The sequence below is a fragment of the Aspergillus uvarum genome (genome assembly GCF_003184745.1).
Source record: "Aspergillus uvarum CBS 121591 unplaced genomic scaffold BO82scaffold_58, whole genome shotgun sequence".
NCBI lineage: Eukaryota > Fungi > Ascomycota > Eurotiomycetes > Eurotiales > Aspergillaceae > Aspergillus > Aspergillus uvarum.
This window is the reverse complement of record NW_020291355.1, coordinates 184,458-201,394: the sequence shown is the minus strand read 5'-3', so window position 1 is coordinate 201,394 and position 16,937 is coordinate 184,458. Positions and strand designations below refer to the sequence as shown.

Sequence of the window (16,937 nt, the reverse complement as noted above, 5' to 3'; positions counted from 1 at the left end):
CCCCCTCTCTACCTATCCATGGTATCCATGATCCTCCCACTAATAAGTCCTCGCCACGACTCCCCTCGCAAAATCCGCAAACGAAACCCCCGGCTGCACCTCCTCCTCCAAATTGGGCTGCGTAAACACCGCCAACGTATTCCTCGCAATCCTGCGGCCGTCCAACCCCGTCCTCGCCCCCTTGACAAAATGCGGCACCGCGCGGAACTGGCCCCGGGTGATCAACTGCAGCGCCTCGCCCGTCTGAAACGCCAAACAGTCCCGAGGGATGTTGACCTTGACGATCTGGCCCGTGCGGGACTTGATATACAGGCCGGCCGTGGGATCCGGCGACGCCGCCAGTTCGTGCAGTGGCTTTTCACTGTCCGCAAGGTTCTGGTCCGCCTCATCCACAAACATCGCCGACGTCAACCCCGTCAAACAGCTATGGTCGAGGTGCGTCGCGCACCAGTCGTCGTCCCCTTCAGCTTCAGCCGCCCCCTCTTCTTCCTCCGGCTTGGTCGGGAAATAATGCAACAGCCTTGCCTTCGTCGTCAAACTGCCCCGCACCACCTTCTCCAGGTACCCCGGCACATAGCCCGAAACATTCTCGGCCGCGAACCGGTCGCACGCGCGCGCCACCAGCGCCGCGGTGTCGATGATCAAGCTGCAGAGCGCGCGGACGCTGGGCTCGAACGAGGGGAGGCTTTTCGGGGCGGGCCAGATGTTCGGGGCTGTGTACTCGCTCAAATCGGGGTGGTGGTCGGCCGGTGCGCCTTGGAGTTCGGGCGACTGGTGGAAGGCGCAGTTGAGGTAGTAGCTGCCCTTGTGGGTGTCGTAGACGCCGGGGCGCAGGGTTTCTTTGCCGTGCGACCAGCCGACCAGGTATTTTGCGGAGGCGGAGGTGAGGGTTTCTATTTGGGGAGTTAGAGGTGGGTGCTTTCGAGGAAGAGGGGGTTTTGGTTTCAAGTTGGTTTAAGGTGGTTAGGGGCTGGGGGGTGGGGGGTGGGGGGTGGGCGCACCTAGTTCTTCTTGCGGGAGAGCGGCGAGGTAGGAGGCGTTCGAGAGGACTTGGGCGCGCAGCTGGGCGAAGTTCGCGGGGAGGTCTTTGACGATGATGATGCCCAGGGAGGAGGGGCCGAAGGCTTCGGTTAGGGTGGGGAAGGTTATGGTTCCTGGTTCTGTGGTCAGGTTTGGGTTGCTTTGGCGGTGGCTTGGGGGAGAGGGGAATAGTGAGGGGATGTATGCTATCGCGCGCGAGATGGATGCTGGTGGATGCTAGTAGGGTAAGGTCCAGCTTACCATCAATCAACTCCTTCAAGCTCACGGTCACGGCCTGGCCTTGCGGGATGTTCTCGAGAGTCATGATGAAGTCGTCTTGATTCTGTGATCCAACAGATAACCTGCGAGGAGAAGAAAGAAGAACAAGAGAAAGACAAAAAAGAAATCAAGTTCCTGGGATAAATTCCCCAGACAAAAATTTGGCTCGGCCCGCTCCGATGCCCGCTTATCAACGGCTTATCGGCTGTCAGCCCATTCTTTGCCAAGGAAGATACAGATACTGTATACTCATTGGCATGGGATGGATGGAGATATCTGGCGATAGGAGAGATCTGGATTATGTGGTATCTATGGGTACAGTTTGTGGTAATGTACAATGCATTGGTGTAGCCGACGAAAGCCCCTTTCAGAGAGGACTAAACCTTCTCAACAGCCTTCTCCTCCCCCTCCTCCTCCTCATCGCCAACCTTCTCAGTCTTCTCAGACCGACGAGTGACCTGCCGGAGATTGCCAAACGGAAGCACGTCACTGATTTTCTTGGCCCCCGTGAACAACATGCACAGCCGATCAATTCCGCACCCCCAGCCTCCCGTCGAGGGCAATCCCCATTCCAGCGCCTCGAGGTAGCTCTCGTCGATCTCCTCAGCCTCGTTGGCCTCCTTGCTGAACCGCACCTGGTCCTCGAACTTGCGCCGTTGCTCGAAAGGAGAGTTCTCCTCCTCGTAGGTGTTCACCACCTCCCGGCCCTCTATAAACAGCTCGGCACGCGCGGCAACGCGCTGGCCCGTTGTTGGGTCGACGAAAGACTTGGACAAAGGAGACAGGCATTCGGGCGGATTGATAATGAATGTGGGGTCGATGCACTGCGGCTCAACAAATGTGCTGCAGAGCTCGTCCAGGAGACGCGGGAGGGTTGGACTTGAGGGTTCGGGGAGGGAGAGGTCGCGATACAGTTCCTTGACCTGCGCTAAGGCATCTGGGGAAGTAAGCTCCGGCAGTTTGCGGCCGATGGCCTCCTCGATTCCGGTGATGAAGTCGATGCGACGGAATGGCGCAGTGAAGTTCGCCTCGGTGGGGGTGAACGTGTTATTGGTGTTCACCTCGTCGATGCGGGTTGACAAGCCCGAGAGAAGCTTCTCCGTAATGGAGATCAGCTCTTCCAGGTTGGCATAGGCGTGATAGAATTCACAGGTAGTAAACTCCGGGTTGTGGGTCTTGTCCAGTCCTGAATTCCCGCTGTCAGCACTCTTGCCCACATCGTGGTCCACGCGAAAATCTCCTACCTTCGTTGCGGAACGAGGGCCCTATCTCAAATACTCGATCGAACCCTCCAACGACCAACCGCTTTAACCACAGTTCCGGCGCAATGCGCAGAGACAGCTGCCGGTCGGGAAACTCGGTGGCAGATGTGTGAAAGGGGCGTGCAATTGCACCCCCTGCTACTGCCTCAAGAATCGGTGTGTTGACTTCCATAAAGTCTCGGTCGACGAAGAACTGGCGAACATATTGGATGATAGCCGACCGGGCGCGGATGATGTCTGCCGTTCGCTGATCGGCCAGGAACTGAACATGACGAGGATATGGGGAGGTCTCGTGCTTACGGGCGTCCAAAGGCACATCGTGCAGACAAGGCGAAAGCAGTTGAGGCAGTTGAGTCGCCAGGATGGTGAGCTCGCCTCGTCCGGTGCGGTGAGGCCTACCGGTTACGGCTGGGGGAGAACGTTCAGTCGAGGACCGAAGGAATACAACGGGTGTACTGGTAGATGGAACATACAGAAGGCATCGCCCCGGCGAAGCAGCCGCGAAAAATCTCTGAAGTGTTCGGGAGTCACCCCTTCCAATTGACGGATATTGCACATCACTTGCACTTTATGGCCATTTTGCGACATATCGAAGAAGATCAACTTGTTGCCAGCCAGTCTAGAGGTACGTATCCTACCTACTGATCTAAGTACGGGGACAACATGTGGTAGAGCGCCAGCTGAGGCAGAGACCTACCATGGACAACAACCGTGTCTCCTTCTACTTCATTATAATCTAGGTGGTAGTAGCGATCCCGAAACTCCGCCGTGCTCATGGAGTGTTCATTGCTCTCAAGCCGAGGATATGCCTCGGAAAGTGTCTTCTGGACCTCCTGCAGACGCTCCTTGAAAACTCTTTCCGGGGAGGCTGCGCTGCTGCTATGCCTTGACGCATTGGCAGCAGCGAGGCGCTGATTTACTCGAGCAAACTGGCCATTGGCCTGCAGAATCTGTGTACGGGTTGAGATGGGTGCTCCTGCACTGAAGATGCCGTATTAGCAATAGCACTTGATGAACAGATGCAAGCGTGGCAGACGACAAAAAGGTATTGAAATCAGATGACATTAGTCTTCCAGTTGCGCTCATTACTTGGAGGCTTCCCTCCAAGCATTCAGTGCAGCGGTTCTGAAAAATGGAAAGGTATGTCTCATCATGACGAACAATCGCAAGGCAGAAATAGTGCCGCTTAGGCTAACTCACCTGGACAGACGCCTTCCGGCTCTCAGCCGCGACGCCCACTGCGGGCGGATTGATTGCATTGAAAAGAAGAAATAACAAGGACTACGTGCTCACATCATTTGCAGCAAGACGGGAAAGAAAACAAGAGCAGGTTGTGTGCGGAAGAGAAGCAGGGGAAAAAGGCAGCCGACAGAAAATCCTGAGGCGGTGAGAGGCAGGAAGCCCGCTCCGACTTTCCTTCCGCTCCCGGAGCTTCAAACAAGCAGAACGAGAGAGACTCGAGAGTTCCAACTATACAACTCTTAACCTTGTTTGATCTTCAAATGTGAGCGCTATACTCCCCAAAGCTTCTCCATCGGCTGCCAGATCTTGCTAACCTATACTTTTAGCTTACTCCACCTCTCACACATCCCCCCATCATCACAATGTCTTTCCTCTTTGGCGGTGCCCCCAAGATGTCCTCGGAGCAGAAGATTGCTGCCGCTGAGACCGAGGTGGAGATGATCTCCGACATGTTCAACCGGTGAGTCGACCGATGACCCGAGCCTGAAAGCTCTGCGTGAAGCTGCCCTTCCGGCCCTCGATGACCGCCCTCTCCACTCTCCCGGCTCCATACACCGTCTGTCACCGGCGTGAAACTGACCACCGATACTCAACTAGCCTGACCGAGTCCTGCACCAAGAAGTGTATCCCCAACGATTACCGCGAAGGCGATCTCAACAAGGGCGAGTCCGTCTGCCTCGACCGCTGCGTGTCCAAGTTCTTCGAGGTCAACATCAAGGTCAGCGAGAAGATGCAGGGTGAGGCCGCCAACCGACAGGGTGGCATGGGCATGGGCATGTAAATTGTTGATTGATATACTCTGGGGCTCAAAACTGTTTTCATTTATGTATTTGTATAATTGATTGGGTCTTTTCTGTTGTTTTTTTTTTTCGGGGAAAGTTGTGCGTGCATATCGTCAGGATTTCTTGCGCTACGTTTGCCCGTGATGACATGGTTCTGGCATTTTGGATGACATTGTCTCTCGCATAGAAAGTGGGAATGATTTATAGGATAAGATAGCATTGGGAATGAAATCTATCCTGAATGTGAAGGGTCTGTCTTTATTGCTCGTGTCCAGGTAGAGCTACTGCATTAAAGGAAGGATGGAGATATTCCCTTCGAGCATGACATAAGATGTGGCTGGGACGCTGAGCTGTGGCTGATGGTTTCTGTGACTGGACCACTTAACTCAACGTACCGGTAGGCAGCTGCGTTTAATGCACCGTTAGTGGCGCTTATTGTTCTAGAAGCCAGTCCTGATAAGGCAATACGAAGTTCTTCAGACTACAGAGTTCTAAACCATGTTATTCTAAGAACTCTTCAAAGGAGTTACTACGAATTCCACAGGATAATCTGGATCTTATTGAGTCGAGTTGATCAACCGTCTCAATCAAACCCTCAGCTCACCGCCCCCGATAAGTTGCACTGGAAATCCCCTTGTGACGTCGTCGGCTGCAATGCCCGGCAACCAAAAGGGAACGAATGCACTGCACTGCACTGCACCGCACCGCAACAACCACCCGCTTTGCGGCCAACAACGCCTGTGCTTTTCTTCCTTTACCCTTTCACCCTCGCCAAATATATCCTCACGGGATGACATGGACTGACGGCCCCTAGCTTGGCACCTCACGTTGAAGCTTGAGGCTCCATCGGCGCCCCCATCCTCCCCCCTCATCCAGTTTCCCGGATATGTCAATGGCACTTGCTTTCTTCATCGCTGGTCCAATCGAGAGAACACCCCTGGAGGGTTAACCATTTTGTGTCACGTTCTTCTTTTCACTCTTACCACGTTTGAGCTCTAGTTCCCTGGCCGGTTCTACAACGCTCGTCTCATCGCTTACCCCCTCGCCCAGAGATCGAATCTGTACTCATCCTTTATGTGTTAGGGAAGCTGGTACCGTTTCCTACACCATGCCACCGTCATCTCCCACGCAGACCGGTGGGCCTGCCACGCCTGCTGCAGTAGCAGCACGAGAGCCGACCAAAATAGTACCGAAAGAGAGTCCGCTCGTGCAAACGAACGGCCCCGACGGACAGTCGCCGCCTCCGCGGCCGGGCCACCAGAAACTCGTCTTCACCGATCCGGTTGCCTTCCGCTACCTGGAGGAGGACCCGGCGACCATTGTGCTACATCGGCGAATGACTCTGGATGGGTACGAGGTCTACATTGTTGAGCAATGGGCGTGCACGCGGATCCATCCGACTTTCATTATTACGACCTACACCGGAGATCCGTCGCACAAAGTCGCCGTCGGGGTGCTGAGCGTCCCGACGGATGAGTCGACGTGGTCGCCCCGTCTGCGGTTGTACTTCAACGCTGTGGTGCAATGCCAGGCACAGAAGCGAGACACTCCCCTGGGGACGCTGATGGTCACCGATCTCAGCATCTTTCCGTGCGCCCTGGCACTCATACCCGTCCCGGACGGCGATGTCCTCAAGCACAAGGACGATTTCATCGTCAATGAAAATCTAAAGAGGTTAGGTTGCTCGGGCCGTGCTAGCTTGAAGCTACAGCCCCCGTCGCCTGCTACCGAAGCCAAATTCCACCAACTCTACCGGACCAGCGAAAGAGTACCCCTCTATAGTGCCGTGGTTGAACTGGTGAAACAGTGCCAGATCGCCCTGATGATGTTCGGCAACCTGGCGCCGGAGTATGTCGACGGCTTGCTCTGTGATATGACCGAGGCCGCTATAGCCGATTGGTGGACCGAGATTGGGATGGACTTGTACAACATCGAACCTAGCGACAGTATGCTGGGCCCCATCTCGGTCTCGGCTCTTCTCGGAACTCTCATCGGGGCCCGGAATCGGCTGCATGCGTTCGGTGCCCCCGTTGGCAAGGACGCGTTCGATATCCCGAACCTCAAACGGGGGATCGGGGGCTTCCAGAAATCACAGAAGATGAAACGAACCAGACGGCTGGACCGCCAGACCCTGGACCGATTACATCGAGCCACTGCGAAAGCTGCGAATGCCGAGGGCTGGACCGACGCGGTGAAGTCGACGGTGGCCGAGCTGAGCGGGCATGGCGGTGAGATGGTGATGGGGATGGTTCGGGGTCGCGAAAAGGGCGGGATCGCCGACATCGAGACTCTGGACATTGACACCTTTGCGCGTCTGGTCAAAGGCGAGAGGGCAAAGTGGCTGTGGAGGGGCAAACCACGCAAGGGTGCCATCGGCGAGTCGTTCGGTGGCGGCCCGGGCGCAGCGGACATGCTTTTCACCAACGACGAGCAAGGCGGCTATCTTTGGACGACGCGGAAGAGACATTCTCAAGAGGACATGACCTTGGATCGGCAGCCATCGGAGGCGGATCGCCCACGGAAGCCTTCCGAATCAGCCGCCACCTTCGACGAGAAGGATCAGAACTTGAGTAGCATCGTGCGGAGAGGCGTGAGTGGAAAGGTGTCAGACGCGCGAGCGGGATTTGGCAGATTCAAAGATGCGGTGGGCCTACGATCACATCCGTCGAAGCATTCGCGAGAGGGGCAGTATGGTTATGGCGATTCGTCTCACCTGCCTCCGATTGACAGTGACACCGAACCGAATCTGCCGAAAAAGCCCGATGGTGATCCGAACACTGCAGAGCAAGGAAGCATTTATGAGTCCGAGAGCCGAGCTCTCAACGAGGATGCCGCGGCTGCCGAGTCTGTACCAAGCATGGTGCCCCCGCAATCACCCGAAGCAAAGACACCTGCAATCACGGTGGAGGCCGTTCCGGACACTGCCGACTCGGAGTCTGCCCGCAAGGTCCCAGTCTTCCAGCCACCGTCCGAGGAAGAAGTGCCCGACGAAGACTCCCGCCGGAGGACCCCTTCGACCGACGTCTCCGCCGACCGGGAGCGGACGCCCGACATTGGGATCATGTTGCTGCGCCGGCCACGGAGCTGCGCCCAGCTGCTGGGCCCGGAGACGAGGGCGATTCCCGAGCGGACCGACGACTACTGGCCCCGGCATCTGTCCTTCAGCACCGTGGAAGAGGTGGTGCTCGGCTGGGACGGGGTCGGCGGCGGCAGCATCCAGGAGCGGCCCGACGCTCCCCTGGCGGAGGCGATCCGCCACGAGGACGTCCTCGCCTCGGACGCCCGCCTCTTCAGCGCCCAGATCCGCGAGCTGAGCGAGCAGACCGCCCCCTGGGTCGAGCAGCAGGTGACCTCGGTCGACGACCTCAACCGCTGCCTGCACGAGAGCTACGAGAAGATCAACGCCGCCTACCTGGAGCGGCTCACCGTCTTCCAGCAGCTGCGCGGCAAATCCTCCGACCTGCTGACCGAGGAGAACACCCACCTCACGGACTACATGCGGCGCGTCGAACTCATGGGCGCCAAGCTGGACTACGAGCTCCACGTCCTCGAGTCCAAGGTCGAGGATGTCGAGGCCGGCCTTGGCGAGTTCGAACGCCACGTCGCCGACGTGGAAACGCGGGTCCGGTTGCTGGTGCGCGGGGAGAGGGAGAAGGATAGGCAGAGCAGCAGCAGCAGCAGCAACGGTGGCTCCTGGCTATCCTGGCTGGGCAAATTGGCTGGTCTGTAGAGCTGACTTGCGTTGCGTATGAGTCTGAGTCGCGTTCGGCGGTGGAGGAGAATCGTGTCCGCTTCCGTGTGTAACAAGTAGGTATCTTTGCTGTATTTGTTCCAGCGCCTCGAGTTATATACCCCCTGTTTATTATAGAAGAGAGAAAGAAAAGGCAATAAAATGAAAAGCAGATGCTAGTATATACCACATTTGTGTTGTGTTGTGTTCCAGGGGTGTGCCGTAACTCCGAACCCACGGCGGGAGTATATGTTTCCACTGCGTGATAAGTTAGATATAGTCAGGACGGCACGGCAACATCTAGCGCCATTTGCGAGTTCTTGGTTTAGCAACCCAACACTGGAGGAATACAACATCTCATTCTCCATCGGAATCTTTCCTGTAAAAAGTTCTAACCGTGTCTGGAAACTTCCAGGCTGGTCAAGTTGATTAACTTGAGCGGCTCAGGTGGTCGGTCGGTCGTAACCTGAGGCTGTGATAGCGTTATTTATGTATGTATATAGCCTAGTAGGTAGCGGACCACGTCACAAACCACCAACTGTTGGCAGCGCTCTCTACACGGACAACTACAACAAAACCAGGTTTCCTGACCGGTTAGGCTCACACGAGCGTCTAGCCACCTCGGAACAAAACTCAAGAATTGGAACTGTCTTCGGATTGAAATCATTTGGATCTTTATCAATATCAATGAGATACGAATAGGAAATATGTACACCTGACCCATCCACTCCATCCCTTGCGCTACGCTTCATCAAGGAAACACCGAATATCCAGCCCGACACAATTCCAAATAACGCCGCAAAGGAACAAGAGACATATAAAGATAAAAGAAATACTCGAAACAATGTACGTACTGAGTTCTGACCCTGGACGCCCGCTGATTACATGGTAAGGAGGAGGTAGTGATATGTACTTACTGGTGGCCTTGGTTTTGATGATGACTCGAACAGGAGAATAAAGGACCTAAAGGAACACCTTCCTGGCCTCGCGGGGATGGCTCTCGCTCGGGCAGTAAGGGCATTTGAACCGGCTGCCCTTGCACAATCGTTTGAGGGATTCCTCGGCAATGACGTGCCCGCAGGGCATCATCATGGGTGGATTCTCGTCGGTGGTCTGTTCCTTGGAAACGGGACAGACGAAGATGGAGTGGAAGAGGTAGGATGGGGGGAGGGGGATTTCGACCTGCCGGGCGTGAGCGTTATTAGAATTCTCGCGGTATGCGGGGGCTTTTTCTTTTTTTCACGGGGCATTCTTACCGGTAGCTCGTTCTCGGTGGTCCACTCGGTCCGTTTGGCTTTCATGATGGTCTGGAGTTTCAATAGGGTTGGGAGGGCGATTGCGCCGGCGGTGGCGGCGATGTATAAGGGCGAGTCCGCGGAGAGGCCGAGCAGCGAGCAGAACTCCCGCGTGAACGAATGTGCTACGTCGGACCATGCCGAGGGGTTGCTGAAGATGCTCCGGTAGGGCGAATCTTGCAGGTTGGGGCAGAAGGCCATCGCGCCCATGAGCTGCTGCACCTCGCGCAGGTACCGGGGCAGGAAGCCGTGGAACTCGCGGCGGGCGTATGCCAGAGCCGCCTGTCGTCCGGCCGGGGTCGGACCCTGCTGCTCGTGGGACCCGTGGAAGAGCCAGACGAACTGCAGCCGACAGAGCTCGAACTCGAGGTTGCTCCCCCGCGCCGCCAGCGCCTCGTCATTGTCCCGGGCCCATTGTATGGCGGGCAGCAGGTTGTTCTTCTCTTTCAACTCGTGGAGGATGTAGTACATCGTGGCGAACTGTTTGTGCACCTCGCCAGATGGAACCTCGTCGATGTCGAGGAGGGATGCGGCATTTTCGGTGGCGTTTGTCGTGTTGGCTTGCTTTTTCTCCGCCGCCTTCGTTTCCGCCATCTCGGAGAGGAAGGTGTCCGCCACCGAGAACTGCCCCTCCCTCAGCAGGTGCATCGCGATGGCCCGGTTGATGAGGTGTTCCTGGGATGAGAGGAGGTCATGTTCCGTGCTCGGGAGGGGTCTGTCTTTGAATAGCTAGAAGGTCTGTCAGCCAACATCCAGGCGGGAGCGTCAAGATCGGACGAATCCGGGCTCGTGCTACCTTGTCCAAGGCCTTCGAGTATTTGTTGAGGCCACTATGGGTCTCTTTGAGACTGTCATTGATGGAATCGAAGGATGCTTTGACCGGATGCTGTAGCTTGGCGAGGATGATTGATGCTTGACTCGGATCTGGTGGTGATCCTCTTGTCAGTATAGTTCGGTGACTGCGGGGTGGTGGGCCTGAGGAGGGAACCAACCTGCAGCAATAGCGTCCCGCGCGTTTTGCAATAGATCGATCGAGTTTTGTACCGACCTGAGGCCTTGAGCGGCGTTGGTCTTCTTTACGAGTCTCTCATGTTCTTTCTGCACGAGCTCCATGGTGAGGGGGGCAGGCTCGAGGCCGGGCGTATGAAAGCGGTATCCGACAGTTACCGCTCTTTGAGGGCGGAGCTGGCAATAGCCATAGATTGGGGATTCCCAAGGCAGGCGTTCGCTTCCTGGTGCCTCTGGCAATCGATAAACAAAGGATTCAGGACTGAGGAGACAAGTGCAATGGACCGGAAAGTAGAAGAAAACGCAGGAAGAGAACGAGGGATCTGGAGGGGGTCAGAATGCATGGGCAGGTGAGTGTCCGGAGCAGGTGAGCAACTTAGCAACTCGGGCCTCCTCTCCGTGGTAATACGACACTCTGCTGTCCCAGCCAATTACGACATGTCACATCACGTGCTACCGGGTTATCGCCGATACCTGCCATACTGTACTTTCAGTGTGAGGGGGTTCACGCACTGTGCAATACCTGATCTATAGTTCCCTCGTCTTTCTCATGCGGAGTGTCACCTCACTTGGCGCAGGCTGTAAGGTGCCCGACACGCTCAAGAGGCACTTAGGCCTTGGTTCATTGCAGGTTAAGCAGCCTGACCACAATGACGAGAACCACCCCTGAGCCAGTCAGGTCCAGTTTCAGAAAGCCATGGGATTCAATGGCTCAACTTTCAAGATGGGATGGAAGGTCAGGACAACCGTTATCTTCTGCTCCACTCGTACTGTAGATTGTGTGCCAACGGCTTGTTTCCCAGGCATTAACAGAAAAAACCTGAATGGCCTGAGGCCTCACGTTGAAGACACGGCAAGGGTCACCAAATTCACCCAATCAGATCTCAGTACGCCTCTCGCTTCTGCCTAGCGCGGGTGAGTCAGGCTTGGCGGGGGTATATAAGCTTCCCGCCCTCGCCCAACTTTTAGAATCTTTTTTTCTTTTCTTCTCCATCCTGGTGCACGGGTTTTACACGTGTCAGTGAGGAGACATCCGAGACCGTGTTTTTGCTAGTTGAAAACTACTTTTTTGACCGCTCTGACTGGCCTTCGGGTCGGTCAGGAATTTTTGAAAAAAAACACTGCTCTGAGCCCTGTCATGTTCTGGGCTCAGTTTCAAGAGTCCGTAGATGACTGTATGTTTGCTGTTGTCTCCCTGTGTGAAGCTTGACTTCCATGGGCTGTACTCGCCAATCGGTCTTCTTTTCACTGCTGTTAGCTTCCCTTGTGGAAGCCTGTAGAGAAGAGAGAAACAGAACATGATACACCGTAAACTTGAAATTAGTAGAACTATCCATCATAGCTGTGCTCCCTGTTGGTCCTGCAGTGTGGACGCTTCTCTGAATATGAATCTGTATTGTATGTCTGTCTGTGTGAAACTTGCGCCTCGTAGCTGATCCTGTAACTCGGTTCTATGCATGTTTGATGCGATACACGCACTGGTCATTTCGACCTGTCTGTCACCAGCAGGAAAAGGCCGATATGATAGATCGCGAGATGCCGGCAAGCAGCGGACAGGTGCGGACGGTGTTTGTGGTGGTGATTTGCTGGGTTGGTGGGCGACCCTCTCCGGTCCACCCCCTTTCCGCCTCGTCTCCCTCAATCATTGGGCAATGGCTTCACCCGTGACTGCGCGGTCTTTTGGCGATGGAACCTCAACCACTTTACGCGTGCATTACCGGATCTTACGCGTGTTGCTGCATGCCCCTCCGCCATCCATGCTGCCTTCAGCTGCTGCATCTCAAAGCCTATCGAGTCCCTGTCGTCCCAACCTGCAGCAGATTGCTTTTACAAGGATATCGAGACTAGATGGTTTCTCTTTGTTCGATCTTGCCAATGGGAAACACCCTCCGTGCGGATGCGTGGGGGGGGGAGACTCTCCTTTTCCCCCTGGGACTTGGGACTTCTGCCACTAACTAGTCAAGGAAAGACAATACTTACATACAGGTTTCCATTTTACTCATCGTTTCATGACTTCCAAGGAAGTTCATAACCTTGGAAGATTCCTACCTACCCTTCATTCATTTGTTGAGAGCGCAAGACTCTCGTCTCTTTCTCTACTCCCTATCCCCCTCACTTTCCGCCATCCCCTGATCCACAAACATGTTAGCTCTACAGCAACAGCAACAACAACAACAACAACAACGAAGCAGGAGCAGTAGTGGTAGTCCTCGAAATCTCTCTACCAGACGACAGCAAGCCCATCCCGAGGCCTTCTCCTCACGATATGGAGCCGGGAAATCCAGCACACGCGTCCTGAGAACACGATCTCGCGAACGACAATCGATCACCTCCCGCCGTCTACTACAACAACAACAACAACATCGTCGGCGGGAGCCCCCTGATAGTCCCCCTGATGGCAGGTCTGTTTCCCCCATGATACAGTCTCTCTTCACACTTCCACCCAGCTAACCCGCAGCGCTATAGCTCCCTCACCCCAGCGACAGTCACCCTCTGCGTAGGAACCGAGAAGCGTCTCTTCGCTGCTCACAGGGACATTATCTGCGTCTCCCCTTATTTCGCCGCCGTGTGCGCCCGTGCCCGTGCTGCCTCCTCCACAGATCCGAACAACAACACCTCCAACAATCCCATCTACCTCCCCGACGAACAGCCCGAGATCCTTTCCTGCATCCTCGAATACCTCTACCGAGGCGACTACTTCCCGCGACTCCTGCACAACAAAACTCGAAACACCTGGCAGCTGGAGACGGCCTCATCAACAACGGGGAGTAGCGATGCCGAGCCCGATGGCGCAACCATCTTCCACCCGGGGGTAGGCGCGGAGATCCTGCGAGATACAGCTGTATAGTAAGTGTGCCTCTGTCCCTCTATGTGTTTTGTAACCAAGTATATCCTCTTTCGATCGTTCAATATCCATGCCTACATGTACCGTACAGATTGTATAACCTGTCCACCTCTCCCGCTCCCGCTCTCCCCCTAAACACCCTTTTCCCAATCCAACCTCTAGTCCCTCCCCAAAATCCATCTGTATCCCCAAGAACCCCCTCTCATAACCCCCAAACACCAACCCAAAGAACCCCCACCAAACTAATCCCTGTGGTTGGAAAACCAGCTGCGCCGCCCAAAAATACGGCCTGGAGACCCTGAAACGCCTCGCCCTCCGCAAGCAGGGCCTGCACGCGGGCATCTCGTGCAGCACCATCCTGACCAGCGCGCGCTACGCCTACGCCCACACGCCGGACACCGAGTCCAAGCTGCGGGCGCACTACCTCGCCCTCATCATCCGGAGCCGGTCGACCTTCAAGCGCAGCGGCACCATGCAGATGGAGATGGAGCAAGGCGGGAAACTGTTCTTCGATCTGTTCGTCGCGATGTGTAATCATATGGTGAGCATCCCTCCTCCCTTCAGGGTAGAACGGATAAGGTAATTCGGGGAGATCTTGTTTGCGGACGCTGACTTTCTCTTCTTGTTGTGTCTGGGATAGGATGATTTGACGGGTTCATCGGGGAAACAACAGCAGTCTATGGCGAGTACGATTACGTAGTTTCTTGTGTTCTTTTTTGGGGGGGGGGGGAGGTGTCTTTAATGGGAGTGAGGGGAGAGGTAAGGTACTATAGATGAGGATGATCACCTTCCCTGCTGGTATTTTTTCAGGGCTGAGTGGATGTGGCTTAATAGGTTTTCGGGCATGTGGACTGTAGGACTGTATAATTTCATTTGCGTCATGGGTAAGGCAAGGCTTTGTATGATGTGGGTGTATAACTCAAAATCATTTGCTGTACTTTGGAAAGTTATGCATGTGTGTATTAAACAGTTATCTCATGCAATTGTTGGATATCTTGGGGGTTCTCCTGCAACAAGGTATACAAAGGGGTATCTTCAGCCTGCTAATCTGCATAACTCCAGCGTCTAAAGTCTCTCTTCCCGTAAAGTAAGCATCATGATGCGCGTTGATCAAGATAGCCCCGTACCCTCGAGTGTCACCATCGCGTGGTAGGTAGAGAGAGAGAGAGGGAGAGATCTTCTGATATGGACCTGGTCAAATGCCGGTGTGCGATTCCTGTTGATCTCATGCCAGGTCGAGTGAGGTAAGATCAGCCGGGAAATTAAGCTGTGACTTTCGCGTGACCAACTGACGGACGGGCCATTGATTCAGGCAGGTCCGATGCGCCTGTACACGGCTGCTGATGGCGTCTGGATCGAGGCATCGCTCAATCTATGGTCAAAAGTCTCATATCAAGAAAGGACGAATACAGGGAAGCACAATTTAGACGCCGGTTCCGGGAAATGCGGACCCGCCCTTGCTCAGCACGACCATACCACGTTCGCGCGCGATATATCCCTTCATAAGACCCTGGGAGGCGAGTCAGATAGATTCATCGAGCCAAGCGTATTGCATGATAGCTAATGGGGGGGGGAAACACTGACCTTGTATATCAAGTTCGAGAGCAGACACTCCACCTCGTCGATATCCACCCGGGACCGCTCGTCTGCATGTGTGCCAATGCGGACCGCAGCTGCGAACTCGGCGACAGGTACTCGGGTCCGGCGGATCGGAGGCTGGCCGTCCTTGGACTCCTCAAAACCTCCGGCGATGAACACCTTCCGGAAGAGGTTCCGCAAGGCGATGTCACGTCCCCTCTCCAGAGGTAGGTAGATACGGCGTTTGACAAACTCTTCCTCTCCAGCCGACATCGCCGCATCGAAGCCTCCCAGATCGCCTTTCTTGATACAGTTGCATAGTGGACGGTAGAGCTTCTCAAGGCGGGGGAAGGGCGCCAAGAGCTTTTTGCTGGGTAGCGTGTGTGTCGTGACCAAGTGACAAGGGATGAGGTAGGTGAGGATGAGTCTGGATACACATTAATAGGGAGACCCGGGGAAAGGAGGAGCATACTCACTCCCGATTCTTCATTGCGCTGCGATGGCACATCCTCCAGGCCTCCGCCAAATGCTGCTCGGCCTGCCACGTGTCAGTCTGGGTTGATCAACGACAGGTCTGGGCGCGCATACCTCGGCGTAGTTCTCATCGAGGAAGTGAATGACTCCAACGTAGTATTTGAAAGTGACAGTGTGGGCCTTGGGGAAGGCGTCTAGTTCGGGCAGGTCGGCGGATTGCGCATTGAGAGCACGCAATAAGTTTTTGGACAGGCCAATGGTGTTGAGTTTGAAATACGTCTTGAATAGGAGGTTGGTCGTGTCGTATACCCCCCACTTGCGAGATTCCTCGATCGAAGACCTACAACGATGCGATTAGCAAGATGGCGTCGACCCACATGTGGTGCCAGATAGCCTACCGGTCAGTAAGGCACAACGTGAACATCCGGTTGAGCACTCGCGTAGCCTCCTCCAGCTTTGCATTCTTCTCTAGACCACTGGCCACGTCGTCTTGGAAGCTATCGCCGAACCCATCGGATTCCTGGGAAGAGAGCTCGGCATCGGCTTTCCTCGCAAAGTGTCGCAAATACCTCCCCACCACATATAGACAGGGGATCGTCCATGCCTGAAGACCACCCGTCGAGTATCCCCGAATAAGCTGGTTGGCCGTCTCCTTCCACGCATTGAACACCTTGACCCAGCTGGCGCGCGAAGGTGTCTCCTCGAACCGAACCAGCTCCCCGGCAGCGCTCCAGTAGGCCGCGAATATGTCTACCCATGAGTTCTGTTCCTGTTTTGGTAGTCGTATACCATTGGCCTGAAAGAGGGAATAGCGAAGGTCGGGCGACAAACGCGCGGCGTTGGAGAAGTAGTAGAATGACTGTAGACGGCCGGGGTTCGCAGAGGTTGAGACGGGGGTAAGAGCTGCGGCTAGGTGGTGACCAGAGCCAAGTTTCTGGCCATCCTTGAACTCTTCAAAGATTGAGCCCATTTTGAGTAGGTGAAAAATGGGAAGGTATAACAGTCCCGAGCAGCAAGTAGGTGCATACAATATGACAAGCACTCGAGGGGTGGCCTGAACGATTCAATAAAGCGACGATGAGACTCAGACAACAAACGACCCTGCCCGATGATGAAACGGCGATCGGAGAAGGCGGGGAAAAAGAAGCGGATGCCGCCCGCCGAATGGCCTTATCTAATCCTCACCGCCACATCACTGTGGCTGAGTGTCCCGATCAGGAATAGCACCGGCCAAGCCTCACGGTCGCTTAGCCCTAAGGAGGGTTAAACCTAGCTCACAATCAATCCGGTTCCCAAAAATCCTCCCTTCCGCGACGAGTACAACCGGCACATCTCTCGTCGACTAACCACTACAGCGTCAATCAAAGTGAGCCCCCCCTTTTTGTCCCTCTCTTTACTGCCAGGAAATTGTTACTGACTGAA

At 55.1% G+C, this 16,937-nt stretch overlaps 6 protein-coding genes across 6 annotated transcripts; 2 read left to right on the top strand and 4 right to left on the bottom strand.

Moving 5' to 3' along the window:
- Window positions 1–16: 16 nt before the first annotated feature.
- Window positions 17–1,409, bottom strand: BO82DRAFT_357517 (uncharacterized protein). Its single transcript, XM_025636038.1, has 3 exons — window positions 1,282–1,409; window positions 1,002–1,154; window positions 17–893 (listed from the first exon to the last, which is right to left on the bottom strand). Exons 1-3 carry the CDS (start codon window positions 1,343–1,345, stop codon window positions 40–42), a joined length of 1,071 nt encoding a protein of 356 aa, XP_025488473.1. The 5' UTR covers window positions 1,346–1,409; the 3' UTR covers window positions 17–39.
- A 169-nt stretch (window positions 1,410–1,578) lies between these two features.
- Window positions 1,579–4,071, bottom strand: BO82DRAFT_159603 (putative lysyl-tRNA synthetase). Its single transcript, XM_025630248.1, has 5 exons — window positions 3,762–4,071; window positions 3,255–3,542; window positions 3,035–3,195; window positions 2,544–2,969; window positions 1,579–2,485 (listed from the first exon to the last, which is right to left on the bottom strand). Exons 1-5 carry the CDS (start codon window positions 3,818–3,820, stop codon window positions 1,677–1,679), a joined length of 1,743 nt encoding a protein of 580 aa, XP_025488472.1. The 5' UTR covers window positions 3,821–4,071; the 3' UTR covers window positions 1,579–1,676.
- On the top strand, window positions 4,038–8,488 carry BO82DRAFT_435198 (putative Sin3 complex subunit (Stb2)). Its single transcript, XM_025641007.1, has 3 exons — window positions 4,038–4,263; window positions 4,401–4,580; window positions 5,669–8,488. The coding sequence occupies exons 1-3, from the start codon at window positions 4,166–4,168 to the stop codon at window positions 8,313–8,315; spliced, it is 2,925 nt and encodes a 974-aa protein (XP_025488471.1). The 5' UTR covers window positions 4,038–4,165; the 3' UTR covers window positions 8,316–8,488.
- Window positions 8,489–9,366: 878 nt separating this feature from the next.
- On the bottom strand, window positions 9,367–11,008 carry BO82DRAFT_357512 (ubiquitin-protein ligase RMD5). Its single transcript, XM_025636037.1, has 3 exons — window positions 10,603–11,008; window positions 10,407–10,534; window positions 9,367–10,339 (listed from the first exon to the last, which is right to left on the bottom strand). The coding sequence occupies exons 1-3, from the start codon at window positions 10,721–10,723 to the stop codon at window positions 9,404–9,406; spliced, it is 1,185 nt and encodes a 394-aa protein (XP_025488470.1). The 5' UTR covers window positions 10,724–11,008; the 3' UTR covers window positions 9,367–9,403.
- A 1,348-nt stretch (window positions 11,009–12,356) lies between these two features.
- BO82DRAFT_317874 (BTB/POZ domain-containing protein) lies at window positions 12,357–14,175 on the top strand. Its single transcript, XM_025632626.1, has 4 exons — window positions 12,357–13,020; window positions 13,085–13,465; window positions 13,731–14,004; window positions 14,104–14,175. Exons 1-4 carry the CDS (start codon window positions 12,761–12,763, stop codon window positions 14,161–14,163), a joined length of 975 nt encoding a protein of 324 aa, XP_025488469.1. The 5' UTR covers window positions 12,357–12,760; the 3' UTR covers window positions 14,164–14,175.
- Window positions 14,176–14,709: 534 nt separating this feature from the next.
- csn12 lies at window positions 14,710–16,635 on the bottom strand. The gene is made up of 5 exons (XM_025630247.1): window positions 15,914–16,635; window positions 15,630–15,855; window positions 15,518–15,579; window positions 15,048–15,468; window positions 14,710–14,973 (listed from the first exon to the last, which is right to left on the bottom strand). The coding sequence occupies exons 1-5, from the start codon at window positions 16,483–16,485 to the stop codon at window positions 14,887–14,889; spliced, it is 1,368 nt and encodes a 455-aa protein (XP_025488468.1). The 5' UTR covers window positions 16,486–16,635; the 3' UTR covers window positions 14,710–14,886.
- Between the last annotated feature and the right edge of the window lie 302 nt (window positions 16,636–16,937).